This window comes from Numenius arquata, chromosome 20 (genome assembly GCF_964106895.1).
Source record: "Numenius arquata chromosome 20, bNumArq3.hap1.1, whole genome shotgun sequence".
NCBI classification, from domain to species: Eukaryota; Metazoa; Chordata; class Aves; order Charadriiformes; family Scolopacidae; genus Numenius; species Numenius arquata.
In genome coordinates this window covers 9,156,213-9,176,203 of record NC_133595.1, presented here as the reverse complement: position 1 = coordinate 9,176,203, position 19,991 = coordinate 9,156,213, and the positions used below count along the sequence as shown (strand labels likewise).

General features: G+C 39.8%; 1 protein-coding gene across 1 annotated transcript; it reads left to right on the top strand.

Annotated features, from left to right (window-relative positions):
- The first annotated feature begins 11,672 nt into the window (after nt 1-11,672).
- UTS2 (urotensin 2) lies at nt 11,673-15,591 on the top strand. The gene is made up of 4 exons (XM_074161779.1): nt 11,673-11,775; nt 14,084-14,194; nt 14,792-14,835; nt 15,475-15,591. Exons 1-4 carry the CDS (start codon nt 11,673-11,675, stop codon nt 15,589-15,591), a joined length of 375 nt encoding a protein of 124 aa, XP_074017880.1.
- Nucleotides 15,592-19,991: the final 4,400 nt, after the last annotated feature.

Genomic DNA, 19,991 nt, shown 5'->3' with positions numbered 1-19,991 from the left:
GCCTGCTGCTTTTTTATTGCTTCCAGAACCAGCACCATTTCCTGGCACAGTTGCTGGCATCAGTAATTAAAACCGTGTTTGTCACATGTCTTGGCTTCATAATTTCTTGCAAGAGGTGTGTGGCTAAGGAAAGCAAAAGGTTTTCTGTCTCTCACCTCCCTCTCCTACAGGCACGTGTGCTTTTCTGTGACTGATACTTCTAGATGACAGAATGAAACTGTCATAACTTTCTCAAAGATATAAATGTCGTATCATTTTTTAAAAGCAGAATATGATTTCTTATTTTCAGTCTTTCTATCAGATCCTTCATAGGATAGAAGCACAGTCTTCTCTGACAGTTACTCTGATACTAACACTAATGATGCGAAAGCCCAATCCACGACACCTCCACAGGAGATGGTCCACTCTGAAGAGACTTAACATAGTAAAGAGAGTCTGAAGAGACTTTAAAGAGTATTAAACAGGGAACTTGTACCACTCTGCTTGCATTTTAAATAGGTGATAAAATGTCAAGGTAAGTTTCACTATTAAAATTATACAGTCTGATTCTGTCACCAAGTGTTACCTTGGTTCCTCTCTCAGCAACCATCAAGCCTTCCCCAATACAGCACTTTCTTCAGAGCCTGTTAAAGGGGGTTCTCCATCCCACAGGTTTTGTGGTAGCTGTGCGTCAGGAGCAGATGGCTGAGCATCCTTCTATCCTGGAACTGGCATGGAAAAGGCTGTTGGATACCGTCATTGCTCTCACTGTAAATAAGAACTTTTAATACCATCTACAAAGAAAATGGAAATTCCCTCTAACCTCAATTTGGCAAGAGTTTGTTATGATATCACCTACTATGTTTCCTTTCACCTTCTAGATCCTGGGTTCCTGCCAGTTAAAGCAGCAGACTATTCCTGTGCTACACTGAAGCAAACTGGATTATATTTTAATGAAAAAAGCACCAGCTGAACATCCATTGAAATCAGGGAAAACCTTTCCTGTTTGTCTAACCTGTTTGCATTAAGAAAATAAATCGGGTTTTATTTGATTTTCCAAGTGCAAAACCCCATACAATGAGATCTACTTCAATTTAAGGATGACAAAATGTCAAAGTTACTAATTTAAGTCAGTTTTAAAACAAATCTTAGGTTGCATTAGCTCACTTTTCTCCTGTACACAAGCATTTCATCAGGTTTAGAACAAATGCAATTCTGGAAAAAAAGGAGGTGGTGGGTGGAGAGGTGAAAGAGACATTTTGCCTTTAGCTACAACACTATAGACTTGAGAAACTTTTATATTAAAAAAAAAAAAATCCTTCTAATATTCACAGCATTGATATTTGATACTTTCTATTTAGAACAAGTATGAATCATTTAACCTGAAGAGAACACTACACGGTCCTGTAAGCCGGCATAAAACCAAACCAAAAAGTATCACACGACTTTTACTCAATGTAACTTTATACAAATTTTAGAGCAACTTTGAAGGAGTAGAACACAATTCTAAAGAAAATGCACATGCATGCCTAAAGCAAAATTTAGTTAAGTATCTAAAGCATAATATTTTTCTTAAACTGGAATGGAAAATACAGTGAACAAGGATATGAAAGGAGGGGTGGAAGGAAACATTGACTCCAGATGAGCTGCAACATTGCAGTTCAGCACCACAGTTGTCTTACCAAGCTTCAATGTCAGAAGGTCAGAGATTTTTTCCCCCTGATTTACAATATCAGTGTTACAGCCACCCTTAATAATGCATCTTTTTGACTTGTGGTACACCTTAATAAGTGCATTACCTTAAAGAAGTAGAGGTGTAACCACAGAAAATGCTTGATGGTTCCCTCAAACTTAGGAGTTCTAAGAAGAGTAAGCTGCTGCTCTTCTCTTTAGCTTGAGAGTTAAAGGATTTAGAAGTCTGAAGAGGGATCCTCCTGAGGAAGTCAGCGGATATGACAGCAACATTCTCTTGTTGTTGCATCTCACTGTGTCCGCACTCATCAATGGGGTAGGCTACGATCAGAATGCTTCTTACATGGAACAGGGAGGCTGAAACACAGATCATTTGTGTGCTTTTCAAGAGTGATTAAATATGCCTCAGGGAATTACAGAATAGGGAAAGGATTTACTGTGCTGTGGCAGTACTAATTATCCTACCTTATATATCTGTTTCTGCACCTTCTCCCAGTCATTCCTAATGACACAGAAAGAGATCACCATGTAAATAAAACACTAGTATGGTGGCAGAAACAAGTAGTAAATGAAGGCGGCTTTGGAGGCTTCCCACACTATCCTATTTCCACAGATGGTGGTTGGCAATGGATTATTTCCTTCTAAGCGTAACTCCTGCGTGTCCTGTAGAGGATTCTTAGAGGAGCTACACAGGTGCTGGGATGGGACTCTATATGCATGCTCTAGGGTTTGTAAAGCATCCCTCTTCCTCAGCTGAAAAGGCCAGGAATACAGCTGAGCAGTTACAAACAGGCAGAAATACCTCCCCGTCACCCTTCCCAGCTTAAGGAAGGAGAAATGTCACAAGGATTATTGGAGAAATAAATGGAATGACAGCAAGAGCGTAAAGGGCATCTAAAAGCTAGTTTGAGTGTTGTTGTTCATAAAGATCTGCAGCATTTCCTCTCCTGGTCTTACATATCCTCACCTCCTGCTATATAAGCATTCTTCTTAACCAGATTGTTCTTCTGTACATTAGAAGAAAGGAGCTACGCAGCTGGCAAGCGAGACCACAAAGAGAAAAGACAGGACTGTGCTAGAACAAGCACATCAGATATATCTCCTTTACGTGTGATACAGGTCCTAATCCCACTCTTCAAGCATGGAAACCATATGCTTCCATGTGCAGGGGGATTTTTCTTATTTCCACATCTCTTCTGTAGACTCTGCTCAGAAGTGACCAGTTGTTCCTCTCCGTTACAAACTTTACTCATAAAAAAAATAAAGCATACGTAGCAAAGGAATAAGAATAACAGACTAAATACTGACTGCTCTTCAGAACTCTCTTATATGGTAAATCTGCCTTGGGAATTCTTGCAGGAAATGGGATTTTGCTCCCATTACTTCATTCTAGTGTAGCAAGAAACTCCCATCCCCAGGGACAGCTTTCCACTGTAGTCAAGATCAGTCAGAAAGTCAGTCAGTCTTCACAGAGAAAATGAGTTAACGCTTGCACCAGGAATTATTTGATAAACTGGAATCCATCTCTTAAACAGTGAAGGGAAGATTCTACATGGCTGACTGCCAAGAAACATGCATTCATTTACAAAATAACCTTGAAAGAACCACTTTAAACCTCAAGTTGCCCAGTGAGACCTATGCCAACTTTCCCCCTCTTAAGTACACGCATTTGTCCTGAAATGTGAATCACTGAGCCTGCAGAGATTCCATTTAATTAATAAAAAAAACCTCTAAGTAGTGAAGGATTAAAGGGATTATGCACTTGGAAAGCAAAGTAAAAAATTAAAGTCTGCTTTTGCGAGCCATTCATTTACTGCCTACACTAAGTAGGACAGTTAATTGCCAATGATTATTAGGATACCTCTTTAATTAGTCAGTGGCTCCTGCCCACACACTGAACTTCTACTGAACTACCCGAAATTTGTCCTATAATATCAGTTGGGGATATTGGAGTGGTAAGTGATCCTAATCCTCTGTGGTAAAAACAGGAAGAACGTGTGTACGTACACCAAATGTGAAAATGTGGACAGGAAAATAAAGAAAAGCATAAGGACACCTCTGACAAAATTGCCTTTGTTCCACCCCCAGTGTAGATGCAAGCCCTTACCCTCCTGCTCTTTTAGATAACAAGAAAGGGCACCATCTTCAAAGATAGCAAAGTCTTAATAAAGTTTCGGATAAAATGGTTTGTAACAAGAAAATGAGGCAGAGCCCCGTGTAATTAACAAAGTATGAAGTAGTCTCAACCAGGGAATTCTGGAAGACAACTCTTACGCACCATCCATTTCTTGCAATTTGCTGCTTTAGTACTTCTGCAATTCTTCACTTTGAGCCAGAAAAAATGCAAGACGGCCTGGCCTGCCCACCCCATCATTCAAACTACTGAGAAAAGAATCAGCAGGGAATTGCTGCTTCCCTTTTTGACATTAGTATTACCATCTTTTTAAAAGTTGCATTTGAAGCCTTAGGAGACAGAAATATTAAAGCTGAAATTCATTTCTTCAAATCCTCAGCTGTATAGATGTCTGTGTGGGCAAGCTCCAGGACAATAACTTGCATGGAAAAAACCCTCAATAATCTACTTAAAAAAAATAACAAATGGTTTAAGTTTAAGAACGTAACAAGAGTTAAAATATCATAGTAGGCAGCAGTCACCTAGCTCTGCAGCAGGATTAGCTTGATAATTTCTTATTACAACCTAAATTAAACCTCAGGAGGACTGCACTATTGTTTTAGAAAGAAAAATATAATATCTACTGCTGATAAAACTATGAATATACATATAGAAATATAGCAACAATACCTACACAAAAGTCCAAAATACAGAGACACCTTAGCATAGAAAAACTACTGTGAATATCCAGGAATACAAGGTACACGCGATTCACAGTTGCAGAAAAAGGCAGGTTCTTATATAGTACTGTAAACAAAACCAAAAAAGGTAATAATTCAATTTTGTTTAGTAAGTTCTGTATGTTTGTACTGCAACATATACAGATAGAAGGGTACTGTTAAGCTTGCATTGTGTTTGGCTGTTTTTCTAAAGGATCATGCTACTAATCACCCGCAGTGAACATAAACTTGAGCATTTGTGAGCTTTGTGTTGTAGAAAATCAATTGCCTCTGACAGAAGATTCAGCATGGCTGTTCCCATCATCTGTAGCAAAAACTGCTATAGACACATAGCAGGCACAAAACTTGATTCCTTCTCTCCAAGACAGTCCTCAAAACTATCTCAACAAGTATTGCTCCCCGATATATCCCCTCGACCACATATGTATCTTCATGCCATGCTCAAGGCCTCCAGCCTGTGCTTTTCTTTGGCAGACAATCAATCAAAAATTGATTTAATTAAATCATAATAAAATAAAATTTGTACAATCTGTCCTGAAATAGTATAGTGATGGACAGTAGTAGAAAAAAAGATCTAGCAGTTTTATATGAACCCTGAGCAATGTCACGATATATATCAAACTACAGTTTTCATTGTCTTGTCCTCAGAGCATAGGGCTATTCCTTCATGCTCTTCAGTTCTAGAATAAGCAAGAGTTCTCTTTAAATGCCTGTCCAAACTAAATGCTAATTAAAAATAGCATTTGGTTCCTACCAGTTAATTTAATGTTTAAAAAAAAAAAAATAAATAAATAGCTATCAACACGACACACTACATTTTCAGTTACAAAGGACCATAGCTGATGGGATAATCCTGAGAACAAATGTAACAACATTACTAGATAGTTTGGCAACAATTCCCCACTGCTAAGATCATCCCTACTGCTGCTATTGGACACCCGGAGAGTATGGACCAGCAGGGGCAGGACTAAGGCTGGCTGGAAGGTGGGATCTCTCGAGACCAGAACTGCAGGGAGGCAGAGGCGTGAACAAGCTTAGCGCTCAAGGATGGAGAGGAACAGAAAGCAATGCTAAGCCTCCGTAGGTCTGTTTGCTGAGGACATCCATTTTCTCACCAAACTAGAAGATAATTAGTAAGGGAGGGGGAGGGGGGAGGCGGGAAGAGAAAAACGAAGAAAGAAAGAAGAAGGGTTTATTTGCTGTATTCATTAATTCACACACCATAAATACAACCAGCGGCCTCAAGGGCTCCAGCAGCGCCCGTGTCACCTCCCACCCCTGTCCATGGTCCTGCGCCGAGGCCGAACCGAGGACCGAGTCCGGCCACCACCTTCCCGAGCCCGCCCCTTAAAACCTCCTCCCTTCTTTCCACTCCCTGAGCTTCCACCTACAGCAAACAGACAGCTGAGGCTGAGCACTGCAGAGGAACAGTGCCGGGAATGTCACCAGAGCACAAGCAGGAAGGGAGAAGAAAGGTAAACAAGTACATGGAATAGAGCAAAGTGTGAGAAAGGACTAACAAAGGGGCTGCTACATAAAAGCCTCGTGGAGCTCAAAATCCTGCACAAAATGCTTTAGCTGTGATTTCAGAGAGTTAAACCAGATAATAAAGGCAGACTTCCAAGCCTAACACGGGAAGAAGCCTGGACTGCTTCTAGAAATGCTAAGACAGCAAAGGCATTAGGAGAAGGAAAAAGATGGTCATAGTAAACAAGAAAGCAGAGTGGGTCATACCACTCTTCATCCAAGAACCATTCAAGAGTGAAGGCTCTGTCCTGAATCGATTGTTTTACTTTGACCCACATAATTGTGGTGCTCTTTAGTAGGCCGAGCTTCTAATGCAATTCCAATACCAGCAGTGATGCTGACTGCTATCAGCGAAGTTACTCAAGAAAGACTAATGTCTAAGAAATACATTGTATGGATATTTCCTCCAGAGTAAACATTCCTTGACCTTATTTAATCATTCTTCAAAAAAAAAAAAAAAAAAGTAAGAGTTCTTCAGCTGAGAAAGCTCTAAGTATGTAAGAAGGGAAGAGAAATAAAACCTTTTTTCAGAAGAGAAAAATGGAAAAAAACCCACCCCCACACGAATACCACACGGTTACTTTTCCACAAGTTAGTTATTTTTTCTAAGTCTGAGTCTACACCCCACTGCTCACTCCAGGGGACTGGGTCCTCCGGCCCTTCCAGGAGGTTTCTCAGCGCTACCTCCAAGGGCAGGAATTCCAGTGCCCTGGAGCCCACCCAGGGACAATGCCAGCACCAACAGAGAGAAGGGATCTGTTCTCTGCAAAGCAATCTGAGAAAATGAGGTACCTGTTACTGGTTGAGGCACACTGTTAAAAAACACAGCCACGGAAAAGTTAGTGCAGCCCTATTCTGAAAGCCAAATAGAGAAATGTAGTCATCTGCCCCAGTTCTCTCCCTTCACAGTCCCCTTCACAGGGAAGGAAAGGATTGCTGCACTATGGCTAGGATCAGAGCTGATTTGGACTACTCTGGATTATTGGAAGGTCTCTAAAAATCCAGTGCTTTGCCTTGAAAATACCTCACAACAGACTTTTCTGCAATAAAGACAACCAAATTGGAAACTTTTCCTGGTTTGCAGTGCAGCAGTGTTGCAGAAGCAGAAACGCACCTCTGAAAAAAGGTGAGCCCGGTTCTCCAGCTTGCTCTACAGCAGGAACTGATGATATGGAGAGTCACCAACTAACAGCATATGCCTTTCAGCAAGGCTGCTTTGTATTCCTTTCCGTGCATTTTGCTGACCAGAAAAATGAGATAAAGAAGTTTTTATTCTGCTTTTGTCCAGATCATAATTCCTTATTAGGGTTGAACAGGTTATTTGCGATACCTTGGGAGAGCAGGAGAAAAGTATAGAGAAATTTCCATTCATGCTGCAGAAGCATTCCTCTTTCCTTATACTGTCTGGTCTCATAATTTCAGTTTTAAAAATAAACTGTAATTGCATAGTTAGTTCCATTACATTTTTTGTGGAAGAAACTTTATTTCAAGATCTGGTCTCTTCCCCCTCTGTTTGAGGCTGCATTATCCAGAATCCGATTCCCATAAGATATCAATGTGCTATATTTCCAAGTTCTAGTCATGCCAGACTTACTTTCCTTCATGTCAAACAGTGTGAAGCTTCAGTTTGCTAATTCTGTAGTGCTGAGAGGACAGGGGAATTAAGTACCAGTTTGTCAAGCTTCACTTGGAGAATATACCCAGACTACAGCGTGCCAGGCGAGCAGGGCCAAAAAGCAGGGTTTCTTTCCCCCAAACTGGTGGAAACTATACTACAAAGGAGCAATGTTTTGGCAGCTGTGATGCTGTACTAGGGAATTTTTAGACCACTTGCCAATTCTGTAGCAAAATAAAATATTTTCAGAAAGGCCTACGAACCTGCCATCTTCATTTACGCAGAGGTACGCGTTCAGTTAATCACACATACTCACCCCTGCACCCTCAGCCCACCACAGAAGAACAAGAAAACCTAGGTCAAAACCTCTCAGAGACCTTACATAGTTTTAAGAGAAATTCAGAAAACAGAAATACTACTGTGCATACCCAAATACATCACATAGTGCTATTTGGTTATACAGAACATACACCACATTCACTACATTGCAGTTTGGACACAGAGGGCAGAAGCATCATCTTCAAAAAAAGAAGTTAACAGCGAGTGCCCAAGTTGTGGTTAGTTTTGAGTGTCCCAACAGGCTATTTTCAGTACACTTTAAAATGCAGAGTATACATAAGGCTATAAGCTAGTGGCAGGAAAAAAAACCTTTATTGCACATACGATCTCACAAGGCAGCTATTTCAGTATGCAAAATAGATCTGATAAACATGATAAGAAGATGAATAATTAGCTAAAATTAGAAATTTTAAGTTAACTTTAACTTCTTAGGTGTTAATGAGGACAGTTATCTGCTAAACCAGCAGTGACAGCAAAGGAATACTCCCCAAACCCCTAAATGATATGCTAGACCCTAGCAGGGAGGTAAATAACATTACAAATATTTTTTTCTCTCACACCAGTCAACACGTATAACTCATTGAAACAAGACATTAAGTCAAACATTCTAGTAAAATTCAAGGAAGAGCTGGACATTTATATAATAATGAGCTCTTCTGCAATTACAGTGTCACTACAAAAACATTCTACTCCATGTCTTTCTTAATGCAAACTAAATTCAAGCCAAAAAGTTACACCAAAAGTTATACCCTAGGAAAAAGTCCCTCATACGAGTGCTACTGCCAAATCATGTCTTCTCTGAAATTCCTGGTTCTGCCAACTGTCACAATACTTGACTAAAATAACAACTTGCGCTTACTTATCATAAAGCAATTTAAAACAGGAGAAAGAACTTTTGCATTATAGATTAGATTTCATCCTCACTATTTTACTCAGAAGGTGGATAATTTTGGGGGGTGGTTTCGGTTGGGTTTGTTGTGTCTTTTTTTTTTTTTAAGTTTTCTTGAATTCATTAGCAACTTATTCTTCATGAGCCACTTAAAATCAAGAATAGCTGTTGATAATTAAGTATAATATTTTGTGATAGGGTAACATATACTTACTATTCAGAGTTTGCTCAGTAATTTATCTGGACTACTGCTGGCCTGTTATTTTAAACTGAAACACTTGAAAGAAAGTCTATTAGCATAAATAAGAACTTAAAAATGTCTTCCCACAAAATAGTAGTTTTGATAAAAATTAAAAGATTTTCTTGTAAATCCATTTCCAAGTTTTCAAAGTGCAATTCACATTTACTTCTCCCACCCGTGTTTTCAGGGTTGTACAGATTTGTTTAGGATGAGCTGTTTCTTTGCTTTGCATGATGACGTGTGCGCTGTCCCCTGAGGAAAATGCCTTTGACATTTTGGTAGAGGAAAAAGTGTTTAAGTGACAACCTCACATCTGAGTAAAGGCAATAAGCTGCAGGCAAGCTGCCCAACTTCCACATGACGCACATCATGATGGCTCTAAGAGGCTGAGTCTTCCTTGAGAGAAGACAAAGGACACAAGTTGCTTGTGAAGAGCGCTTCATTAGCTTTCCTTGGAGGGGGCTCAGAGTGAATATTGATAATGCCATTGTCATTGATAGTTCACTGAAGGAGAAGCACTTGTACAGAGCATCCAGCACCAACAGTGAGATCATGCATCAAATCAGACCTAATTACTGTCTGCAGTTTTGGAACGTAGAGTTGCATGACTCAGATGAGGAGAGAGAATTCCTCTCTAGCTACTTATTTCTCTTGTAGGGAAGCACAGGGAAAGAAGCATATAAAATGTATTTGGTTAATTATGTGGAGAAATTATTTTGTCATATATCCACTCACTTCAGCAAAGAGAAGTCCAGAGAAACAGGATTTGTATTTCAGACACCTGCAGCACGTGTTCTATAAGCCAATGCTAGACCTCTCTGTACACACAGGATGATAGAGAAGTTTAGGTTGGAAGGACCTCTGAAAGTCCTCTCTCACCTCTCCCACTCCCCATTCTATGCACTCAAAGTAGAGCATTTGAACTTATATGGGGATGCTCAGGGCCTTTTCAAGCTTAGTTTTGAAATTCTGTCCCATTCCATCCTTGAAGCAATTCAAACTTGGACAAACTGCTCTGGCTGGCCCTGCTTTGAGGAGGGGGTTACACTAAACAATTTCCAGAGGTGCCTTCTCACCTCAACCATTCTGTGATTCCCAGAGTCCACAGCTTTTCCATACAACCTGTTAACCACGCACGTGCGGGGCATGCTCTCTTTGAATTAGACCTGCAGCAGAAATACATCTGTTCTATGTGACCAATGTAGCTAATTTGAAGTTAGTCCTAGGAGCCTAATTCACAATATAAAAATTAATCTTCAACAGAAAATGTTAATAAACGAAAAAGGAAGCAGATAAGTTCACTCCTTTTGCAACTTAAAATTATCACACAATTCAACATAGGAAAAGAAATTGAATAACATTAGTTGGATTTCATAGTATTTTTTAAGAGAATTTGAAGCCACAAACATTTAATTAGAGAGGCAGGAAAGAACATTACTGAACCTGTTTATCAACCTGTAAAGGAAAGAAAATTGTCATAAACTTACTTTTTTAATTTTCAAGGCTCTATACAGTTGGATATGATGCTTCATTGAGAACAAAGGTGAGGGACCAGTCCAGCCAGTCCTTGATCTTTGATATGAAAAATGAAATTTTAAGTAGAGAAGACAAAATATGCTAGATGAAGGGAAATAAAGACTGAACTTATGAGATTACACACAGTAACTGCTGTGTTAGCATTAAATAATAATAGCATTAATAAAAAAGACTACCTAGCACACACAGAATTAGGTAGTCAGTTCCAACCGAAGGAAAGAGAAGATAAGTGAAATGGAAAAGGGTCTTCCAGTCTAGTGAGTGACCTGTGTTTAATATCAACCAAAGTAGTTTATATGTACCAAGCAAATCTCCAGATGGAAGCTGTACTTTCTCTGCCAAGACAATTCTCTAGGGCAACATTGGATGAGGTCTTCTCAAATAAATAGATGTGAAATGCTACAAGGAAAAAAAAAAAAAAGAATTGAACTCCCCATACATTCTCTTTGTAAATTAACTAGATGTTTAACTCCCCTTCTTTTACTTTTTCTGGCACAAGAACCCCAAATACAACACAACGCATCCATCCATCTCACAAAAGGAAAAAAAACGCATTTCATATCAGATGCTTTGCGTCAAGCCTGCTAAGGCTCATAAATCAGCTGTCTTAGTGCCCTGGTCATTTCAACCAAGGTCTGACCCTTTTGTTAACTCATGATTTATAACTGGAAGTTTTTTTTTTTTTTTAATGCCAGATTTATAAACTTTACTGTGCTTGGTTTGATATAATATCCATTTTGTACATCAAGCTATAAGACAGTAAATTTATTGTCTATGAACTGTTACCTTGAAAAATTACATCAATGCAAAGTGGTTTCCATTTAGAATCAATGGGCAATAAATTCATTGGATTTTTTTTTGAGGGGGGGAGAGAACATGATGATATTTATGAGGTCATGAGCGGCTATATAACGGGTGAAACTGGGAGCAGAGGCAACAGTCAGACAGGAGTTCTGAGTTACAGAGGTAGACGAAGACGAAATATATTCAGTACAGCAACGATGCATAAGCTGGTATTCTGCTGTCTCATTATTGTCAGCTTCTCCTGTCCTCTCTCATCTCTGCCCATCATCAACGCCAGCGAGATGTCTTATCAGCTCTCAGGTAAGAGTCTTTTGATTTTAATGGTCATAAAGCAGGGGCTGGAGCAGTAAAACCAGAGGAGAAGCAGGTATGCTTTCCAAGGGGCCTTTATCTGTGCTGATCAGCTGCAGAAAAAGCAGGAATGTCTTGAGAACACCAGCAGCACAAGTGACATCATCAGTGGGTGCTAGTCTTGTAAAGTTGGGAGGTTGGGTGCTCTAAATATTTATTCCTTCTGCTTTAAGATCCAAGAGACAAAGGTATTGGAGCCTTTCAAGCACAGAGGGTGAGCTAGCATATACAGTGTCTGCCTTTGAAGCAGCATTAGTAGGCATTGGGTAATTTAAAGAAACTTGACTGTACAGGTTCTCCTCTTGCTGCACTTTAAAATGAACTATGTTTAACTGAAAGTGTATTCAAAAAGGGGAAAATCCACTGCAGATTAATGCAGTCCTACTTAGATCAAGAACAGGCAAGTCTGTCTTACACTACAAAAATAGCAATATATTGAGCGTGCTGTTTGTTTGCACTAATGCAGATTCCATTCAGTCCAGTGAAAGAATAAACCTTTGTTTGAAAAAGCTGTCCTCAAAGTTTGAAATTATAGTATAAGTCAAGACTGAAATGGCTCAGTAAAAATCCACAACAGAGTCTGGAAAGTTACTGTCATCAGATCTGTCCTGTGGTAGAAGAGTTTCTGAAACAAGTTTTGAAAGAACAGGCAAATCAAACCCAAAATTATTGCATAAAGCTGACTATTAAAAAGTGGCTGTTCTTACCTGCTTGGCAGGTGCAACAGCCGTTGTGCTGGTCTATAGGTATCAGTAGATCCTAGTTTGCTCTGAAAATCTTGGACTCGTGAAGCCAGCATCTTCTCAAGCCTTCCACCGTGTAACTTGCATTTACAGGCAACTGTGACTCAGTATGGATAATATCTATCACATCATAGGGTGAAAAAGCTGGCTCTAACAATTACCGCATTTGTTTGAAGACATCCATTAGCTTATTAAATCTTCCTTGCTAATATAGAGTCTCTAGGCTGGGTAAGATAGAACTCTGTATTAAAGAGGGTTGTTTTGTTTTTTTTAAAATCTCAAAGCAAACTTACCTGCTAATACTGCTCTGAATTAAAAAATAACACATGATTAGAGGTATGAATTGTCTTCACATAGCACAGAAAAGTTACAGTATTCTTATTCAGAGTCTTACACTGGAATCCCTGCTGTCCTTTGCAATTATCCTTTTGTACAGTGAACAAGCTAAGAGCGTGAATGTTTAAGGTCCTCAAGCTCTTGACCTTGGTCCAAGTTTTTGAAATACTGGAGGATTATTTTCAGCAGTTTCTTATATATTCCCTATGCAGGAGCTATACAATCTCACCCATCCCTGCAGGTGAGAGCAACTAGAACTCCATAGTATCATCTAAAAGTGCAACTTCAAAATGATATTAATCTACAAAACTAGAGTTTGATAGTAGTACCCTCTTGTTGTCCACAATTTTGAATGTCTGCTATATATTAGCAAAGATGAAATTTACTGCTCAGATTACAAACGCCTTATTTACCTCAAGTATAACACTGCTAGGGGCTCCTGTTGGCAACCTGCCTTGGGCTAGTTACAGAACTCTAAATTCTCTGTGCACATACAAATTAATTCCATGAGGTATCAGTAATCTGTTGTTTCAGAAAAAGTAACAGTATCTGTGCTGGTAGGCACATTAAATGAGAGATGATTGAAATGCACTGAGAAGTATAGCTGCCAAAATATGTTCTAAGATTTCCTACATTTATTCCTACCCTTCCTCCCATTTTATTGCATTTAATAGTTGCAAAACTGAGCGGGTTAATAGGCGTTGAACAGGAAGTTTTATCTTTATTCATAGAAAAGCTCCAGCATAGGAGCTTGTTAATAAAGAAATTGACTAAAAAAAAAAAAAAAAAAAGATAAATTATATACAAGTCTGGGTTGTCTACAGCAGGGTACCAGAAGTATTATGTTGTGAGTTCTCCAAGCAATAGGAGGGTCTGCTGTTGCTCAAAAAACATTCTTCAAGAAAGATTCACCAGAGAAATGAGAACCTGAGATTAACGTCAGGAATCAGGTATCTTTTCAGGAAGGTATCTTTTGTCAAAACTTTGGAAGGAAAAAAATCCTCAACAGCTATCTCTTATTACATTCACTAAATGAGGATGGATGCTTGGTGATTTAACGATAATTTTCAGCAAGTGGAGCCAACAGACCTGATCAGAAATCATCTGAGACAGATTGAAACAGGGATTCAAAGCAAAAGACTTACCTTATGCCTGTTTCTGTCATCTCCCATTTGCAGCTGATGAAGATTCGAGATTAAACCTGGAGCGGTTGGGCAGCCTAGGAAGCACGTCCCTCCTCCAGTTTTTGCCAGAGCTATTGGGCACAGTGGCTGAAGACAACAAAGCAGGTGAGGATTTACCACAGCAGTTTTTGGGAGAGGGCCCATGGTTTGCAAGTCCAGCTCCCACAGATACTGCGCCCCGACTCCTGGGCATTTGCTTAAATACAACATCATGTGTAGGCAACAGACAGCTGTCATTTAGTTATCCAGGAGCTTGGGGAAAGCTGCTGAGCAGCCATGCTTGCAGGTCAATACTAGCTGGAAGTCTTCAAATTAGTTTAGCAAAACCTCAGTATAGCAAAACCAGGGCAAGGCAAAGATGGGCCTAGAAGCAGACAAAACAAAATAGCACTGTCTCTTAAAAAACACCAACGCTTGCAGAAAGTGCAGAATCAATAGCAATAGATGGTTTGGGGGGCAACAGACATAACAGATACCTGCTGAAGAGAACAGCCCAACTTGCACCTTCAGAGTCCCACATCCTGATGGAACTGTGTGCCACAAGGACTGCCTGTCAGGCAGAAAAAGGGTTTTTTGTCTGGTCCTCTGAACGCTCCAGTTCGAGGCTTCTGCCGGTTATAGCATTATGGCACACAAGAATGACTCGTGCAGGTTCACGATTTTTAAGTGGTAAAACATTTCATTATGTCTCCCCTCTACCAGGTCTTAGAACCAGCAGCTACAACCCAAGGGAAAATATCAAAGAGGTAAGTTAATGACCATCTGTCACTGAAACAAGAAAAATAAGACTCCACATCTTAAACTGCATAAAATTGTTACTGAGACATTATTTAAGATCCACAGACTTCATAAACAGTATAGACTCTAATATGGCACAATGTTCTTGAAGCTGGAATCACTTAGCAGCTAAATAAGCAGGTAAGAAAAAAAATAATTAAAACCCAAATAAACAAAACAACACAGAAAAAGGAGAGCATTTCATTCCAAACGCCCCCACCTTTTTTTCCCCCCAAAACCAGCTTTCTAAATAAAGGCCAACTTCCAGCTTCACCAGGCTAGGCCAGTACATTAACCAGTATTAGCTGCATGTCATTTCCCCCCCCCTGCTAAAACACAGACTAATAGTATTATCAGGTTTTTTATGAACCATTAGGTAAACGGAGAACGTAATTCCTGTTCATTTGTCTGCTGAATTAATTATAAAGGCGGAAGACAGGGACTAGTTTTAGCAGATCACCTAAATCAGAGGGCACGCTGGGCAGCCACCGCTCCTTGCCCCATCAGAACCCCGAGCTGGGCAACCACTTGGGGCAGGGAAGATCGTACTTTCCTGCTGGGAACATTTACCATCCAACAGTAACCTCTCTCGTGCTGTTTGTCTTCAGACTTTCTATGGAAACCACCCTGGAATTGCTTTGCTGGGCCGCTTCTCGACCAAGGACAGGAAACAGTACAAGAAACGTGGGAATCTTTCCGAGTGCTTCTGGAAATACTGCGTGTAAACAGGAGAAGAAACTCTCCCTGACTTTGGCTGCATAATTTATACAGATGTCTGAAAACATGTATATAGATTTGCTTGATTTAAAATGAGAATGAAGAAACATGGAGACAGCTCCTAACTTTAGACTCTATGCTACTTGTAAATTAATAAATTCTTGATGTTTTGCAGTTATGCTGTGAGCAGTGTGCTATTTTCTTAAAGCTCAGCACAACAGAAGAAAGTAATGGGACAAAATGATAAATATGCAACTTGAAGAGAACTCGGGCAGGGGAAGCAAGATTCCCGTGGGGTCCCATGAAAGCTCCCAGAAGAGCGATGCCTCGACTGCCTCTAAGTTCAGAGACAAGAGGACTTTGTCCTTTGTCACTTGCCATAGGTTGGGGTGCCAGATAGGAAGGGTCGCTGCTGCATTCCCTGATGATGCTGAGCCAGTGAGGGATGGCAGCTGAACAGTGCCCGCTCGCCTCTTGCCATCCCAAAGGCATCACAAAAACAATAAGCACGTGCCAGGATCCAGCATCTGCTCCCACTACCGCTGGAGAGAGAGAACTGTTTCTCTTGGTCCCTCATTAAGACAGACCCACAAATCTATTTCTTTGCAGCACCTTCTCTAGTCCCAGCTGCCCATGACAAAAGGATTGTCTGTGCATGGCACGGGCTTTACCAATTGTGTCCGATTACCATCAAGCAGAGCAGGGAAGGTAACCATTACAGCTGCCAGTGTCAAGGCTTTACACCCAGACTGCAGTCAATGCAGGCAGACTGGGACAACATGACTTAAAAGACTTGATGAGTGTGACCTGCGCTTGTGTGGCTGCACAGACACAGGCGATACATGGACACAGGTCACAGGTGTTACCAGGACAAGCCACCTCCTGCTCGGGCACTCAGGGGGAACAGGATTTGTTCTCCTGAGCCACCGCATGTTTTTTATAAGGTTGTTGTATCTTGGCATCTAAAGTAAATGAGAGAGAAGACCAAAAAGCAGCTGCAAGACAGTTCTAGTCTGACTCCTTTGTATTCTTTCCGAACCCCAGGTACTTCCTGACAGCGTCTGCAATGAACAGTCAAGGAATTGTCTCTGGGGGATGGCAATCTTGGGAACGTGCGCAGTCTGAACTGTGAAGTCCGACTTTGTTCAATACATATTTCACCGAAACCTTGGCTAATCAGGGCTCACAGAAAGCTTGAAGTAAACTTCACCTAACAGTGATAGACATGCTACATTGATCTCAATAATATACATCATAAATCTGACTGTGCTTTTTAAACAAGGCCTACAGGCCTGATACAATTTATGTGAAGTGAACAAGCTGTAAGACAGATGAAGCCAGGTATAACACAAAAAACGTCCTTACAAATGTAGAGCAGCTGGATGCTCTGTGCAGCTATTTGAAATCTTCTGAACATCCATCCTTCTCTAACACAATGCAGCAAGTCAGTGCCTGCCTGGAAATTACTCCTTTGCTGCCACCTCATCAGTCAACAAAAACTTGTAAGAAAAGACTTCAACTTTATCTAAATGAATAACTGGCCAAGATAGATTTATTTCATAGATGGGAAAAGCTGTAGAGCCTAGAAAGACTGGGAAGAAAAATATATCTGTTCAATCCCACTTCAAGAATTGCATAAAGCAAAATAAATACAACCACAATGATTAATAATTAAAAAAATATTACAAGTATTAAAAAAGTTCAGTAGCCATCTGCATAAGAAAATAAAGGAATGAAGAGAGCTGTCAGGTGGTGAGGACAGAGTTAAGACAAGGCAATTAAGCTATAAACTATCAAACTGTTTCAACTTTCAATACTGCAAAAATACTCGCTAGCAGTTATTCCATCTAAAGAAGCGATACTCAAACAACTTACTGTGTCCAAGCTAGGCCAGAGCACAGCAGTGGAGGCTGGGGGGGAATTCAGCTAATTCAAATACAGCAGAATTTCAGCAGAGTCTGAAACTTCCAGTAAATTGTTTCTCAGCAATTAGTTAAGAACTTTATTGCTCTATGAGACTTGCCTATGAACTAAAGCTATGAATGTTTTTCTTTGTACTTCCTCTAGAACAGAAACTTTAAGGTGGTGGAGCCAACCTGCTCCCAGGGTGTGTATTATTTACCTTTTCTAACAAAATCAACACAGACAGCAGCTTTAAATCCTGCAAGCCAAGCCCTAACAGTTTACACATTCAAATATAATCCTTTACATTCAAAAGGCACTTGCCCTTCTTCGTGGGATGCAATTAGAAAGGAAAAAACACATCCTGAAACAGGGTAAGGTAGAGCGAGATATGAAAAAAACAGACACACACACAAAATGGGATGAATGGCAACTACATCACCATTTCCACTGTACCCACAACCTCAACACCTACATACAACCAGGAAAATGTAATGAATATTTTCTTAAAATTCTGTTTTCTAGAAATTACCAAACAACAAAAGTAATCACACCCTTGAAACAGTTCTTTGCAGCATATTTTTCAGTTTTATTTATAAAAACAGTAGCTCCTCTAAAGTGTACAGTTAAAATCACAACTGTAAATTCAAACACAGCTGAATATTATTTCAATAAAATATTCCTATCAACTGATGTAAAAAGTCATTCAATTGTGATTTAAAACTCAATTCATCTGGAAGATAAACTTACCAATACATTACATATTCAGCAACTATTTATTGCACACTGTAAAAATACACTGGGGTCCCTCCTGTTCATGGCAATGCCATGAAAATATTTGCACATCAACTTATCTTTTAAAAACATAATTTTATATTCATGAACAAAAAAATTGCCAGCAAAATCCACCAAGGGTTTCCAAACTGCTGACACCCCCACAGGGGGTAGGTAACTGCATCATTTACTGTATTTGCATGTTTTCCCTTCGATCACCAAAAAAGTGACCTTCCAAGCAGCTCTAAACTCTCTGCAACATTTTAATTATGCCAGGCAAAACAAAGTCACATAAACGAAATAACAAGTGCAAATCTGGCTGCAATATTTACTCCATTGGTCTTTCAGATCAGAACTGGATCTCATTTCGACTACTCCAGCAAACTGCAAAGGTTAACGTAAGCTGAAGTAACAACTACCAGTTCCTGAAAACTTATGGAAACGAGGTCCTTCCCGAAAGGCTTGATAAGGCATTCGATTGCAAGATGCTGTGGTTCTAGCAGGGTAAAAAGTAGCCTGGGAAACTGTTTTTTGTTCTAAACCTGGTTTTGCAACCAAGACTCTTTGTGGTTTTGGGCAAATCATTTAGTTTCATCATCACACATGGCACAGATTCACCTCTTAATTTCACGGTATTCTTCTCCACACCATTTCTTCTGTAACCCAGGACTAGCATAGCCCCAGACAAGGAATCTTGCACCCAAGATTTAGCCAGAATTACAAACTTTGAATTCAAACTCCTAGGCACATGCACCTTCATTACATACGGTCACAGGGTAAGGTGGTCACAGCACTACAAACACAGTCTAGCATTTCTGTTGCTATATGATCCTACTGGGCACAAAATTCATAGTAGTAGGTGCTACAAGAAGGGTTAACATCTCCAGACAAGAAATACATTTAATATGATCAAGTTTTTACGTACAGGTCAGCGTCTTGACCACTGGTAGCAAAGACAGCACAGGATACAGTGAGTGAAGATCCCCAAATTATATTCCTGGATTTGGTATGAACTGGGGCTACACATCTGTGCAAGTCCTTTGTGTCTCTGCCTCTTTTTATACAACCGGGATAATGATAGTCATCTTTTTGAAAGTTTTCCAGACCTACAGATGAAAAGCATTATTCAAGTGTTAGGTACATTTTACCACTCTCCTGAACTACGTCCCACTGTTTTATAGAAGGGATGACATCTATGCCTGCTAAGACATCACAAACCATCTCATTTTCATACTCAGGAAATAAACATTGTAAATAATGTACAGCAAAAGAATTGTTTATCTAAACTTTGCTTCTGGCTTACACTTTTAAACTATTTTGAAGGAGATGGCTGTCCTTACCTGGAGTACTCAAATTATTTCACTAAGTCTCAAAAGACTTCGTGAAAAAAAACAGTCATTTTAATTTAAGCATAGCTAACTAGAATGGATTCTAGTGTATCAGTCTAATTTGACAGTTAAGTTAAAGAAGCTTCCCAATTAAGAAAAGAACCTATACACAAAGCATCTTATTACATGTTTTAGAGCAAATATTTTAGGCAGTGTGGCTATAAAGCAGAGTATCATATTGGAAAGTGCTGGAGACAGGTGTAAGGATTGCCCGCATTTTTCTACTTGAGTACATAACTTGATAAATGTAAACACCTATTGAAGGCTCTTATTTCAAGAAGTGTTTAAAGTTAAACACACAAAGTACCGAGGACGTGTGGATGTCTGCTGATTTACAACACTTA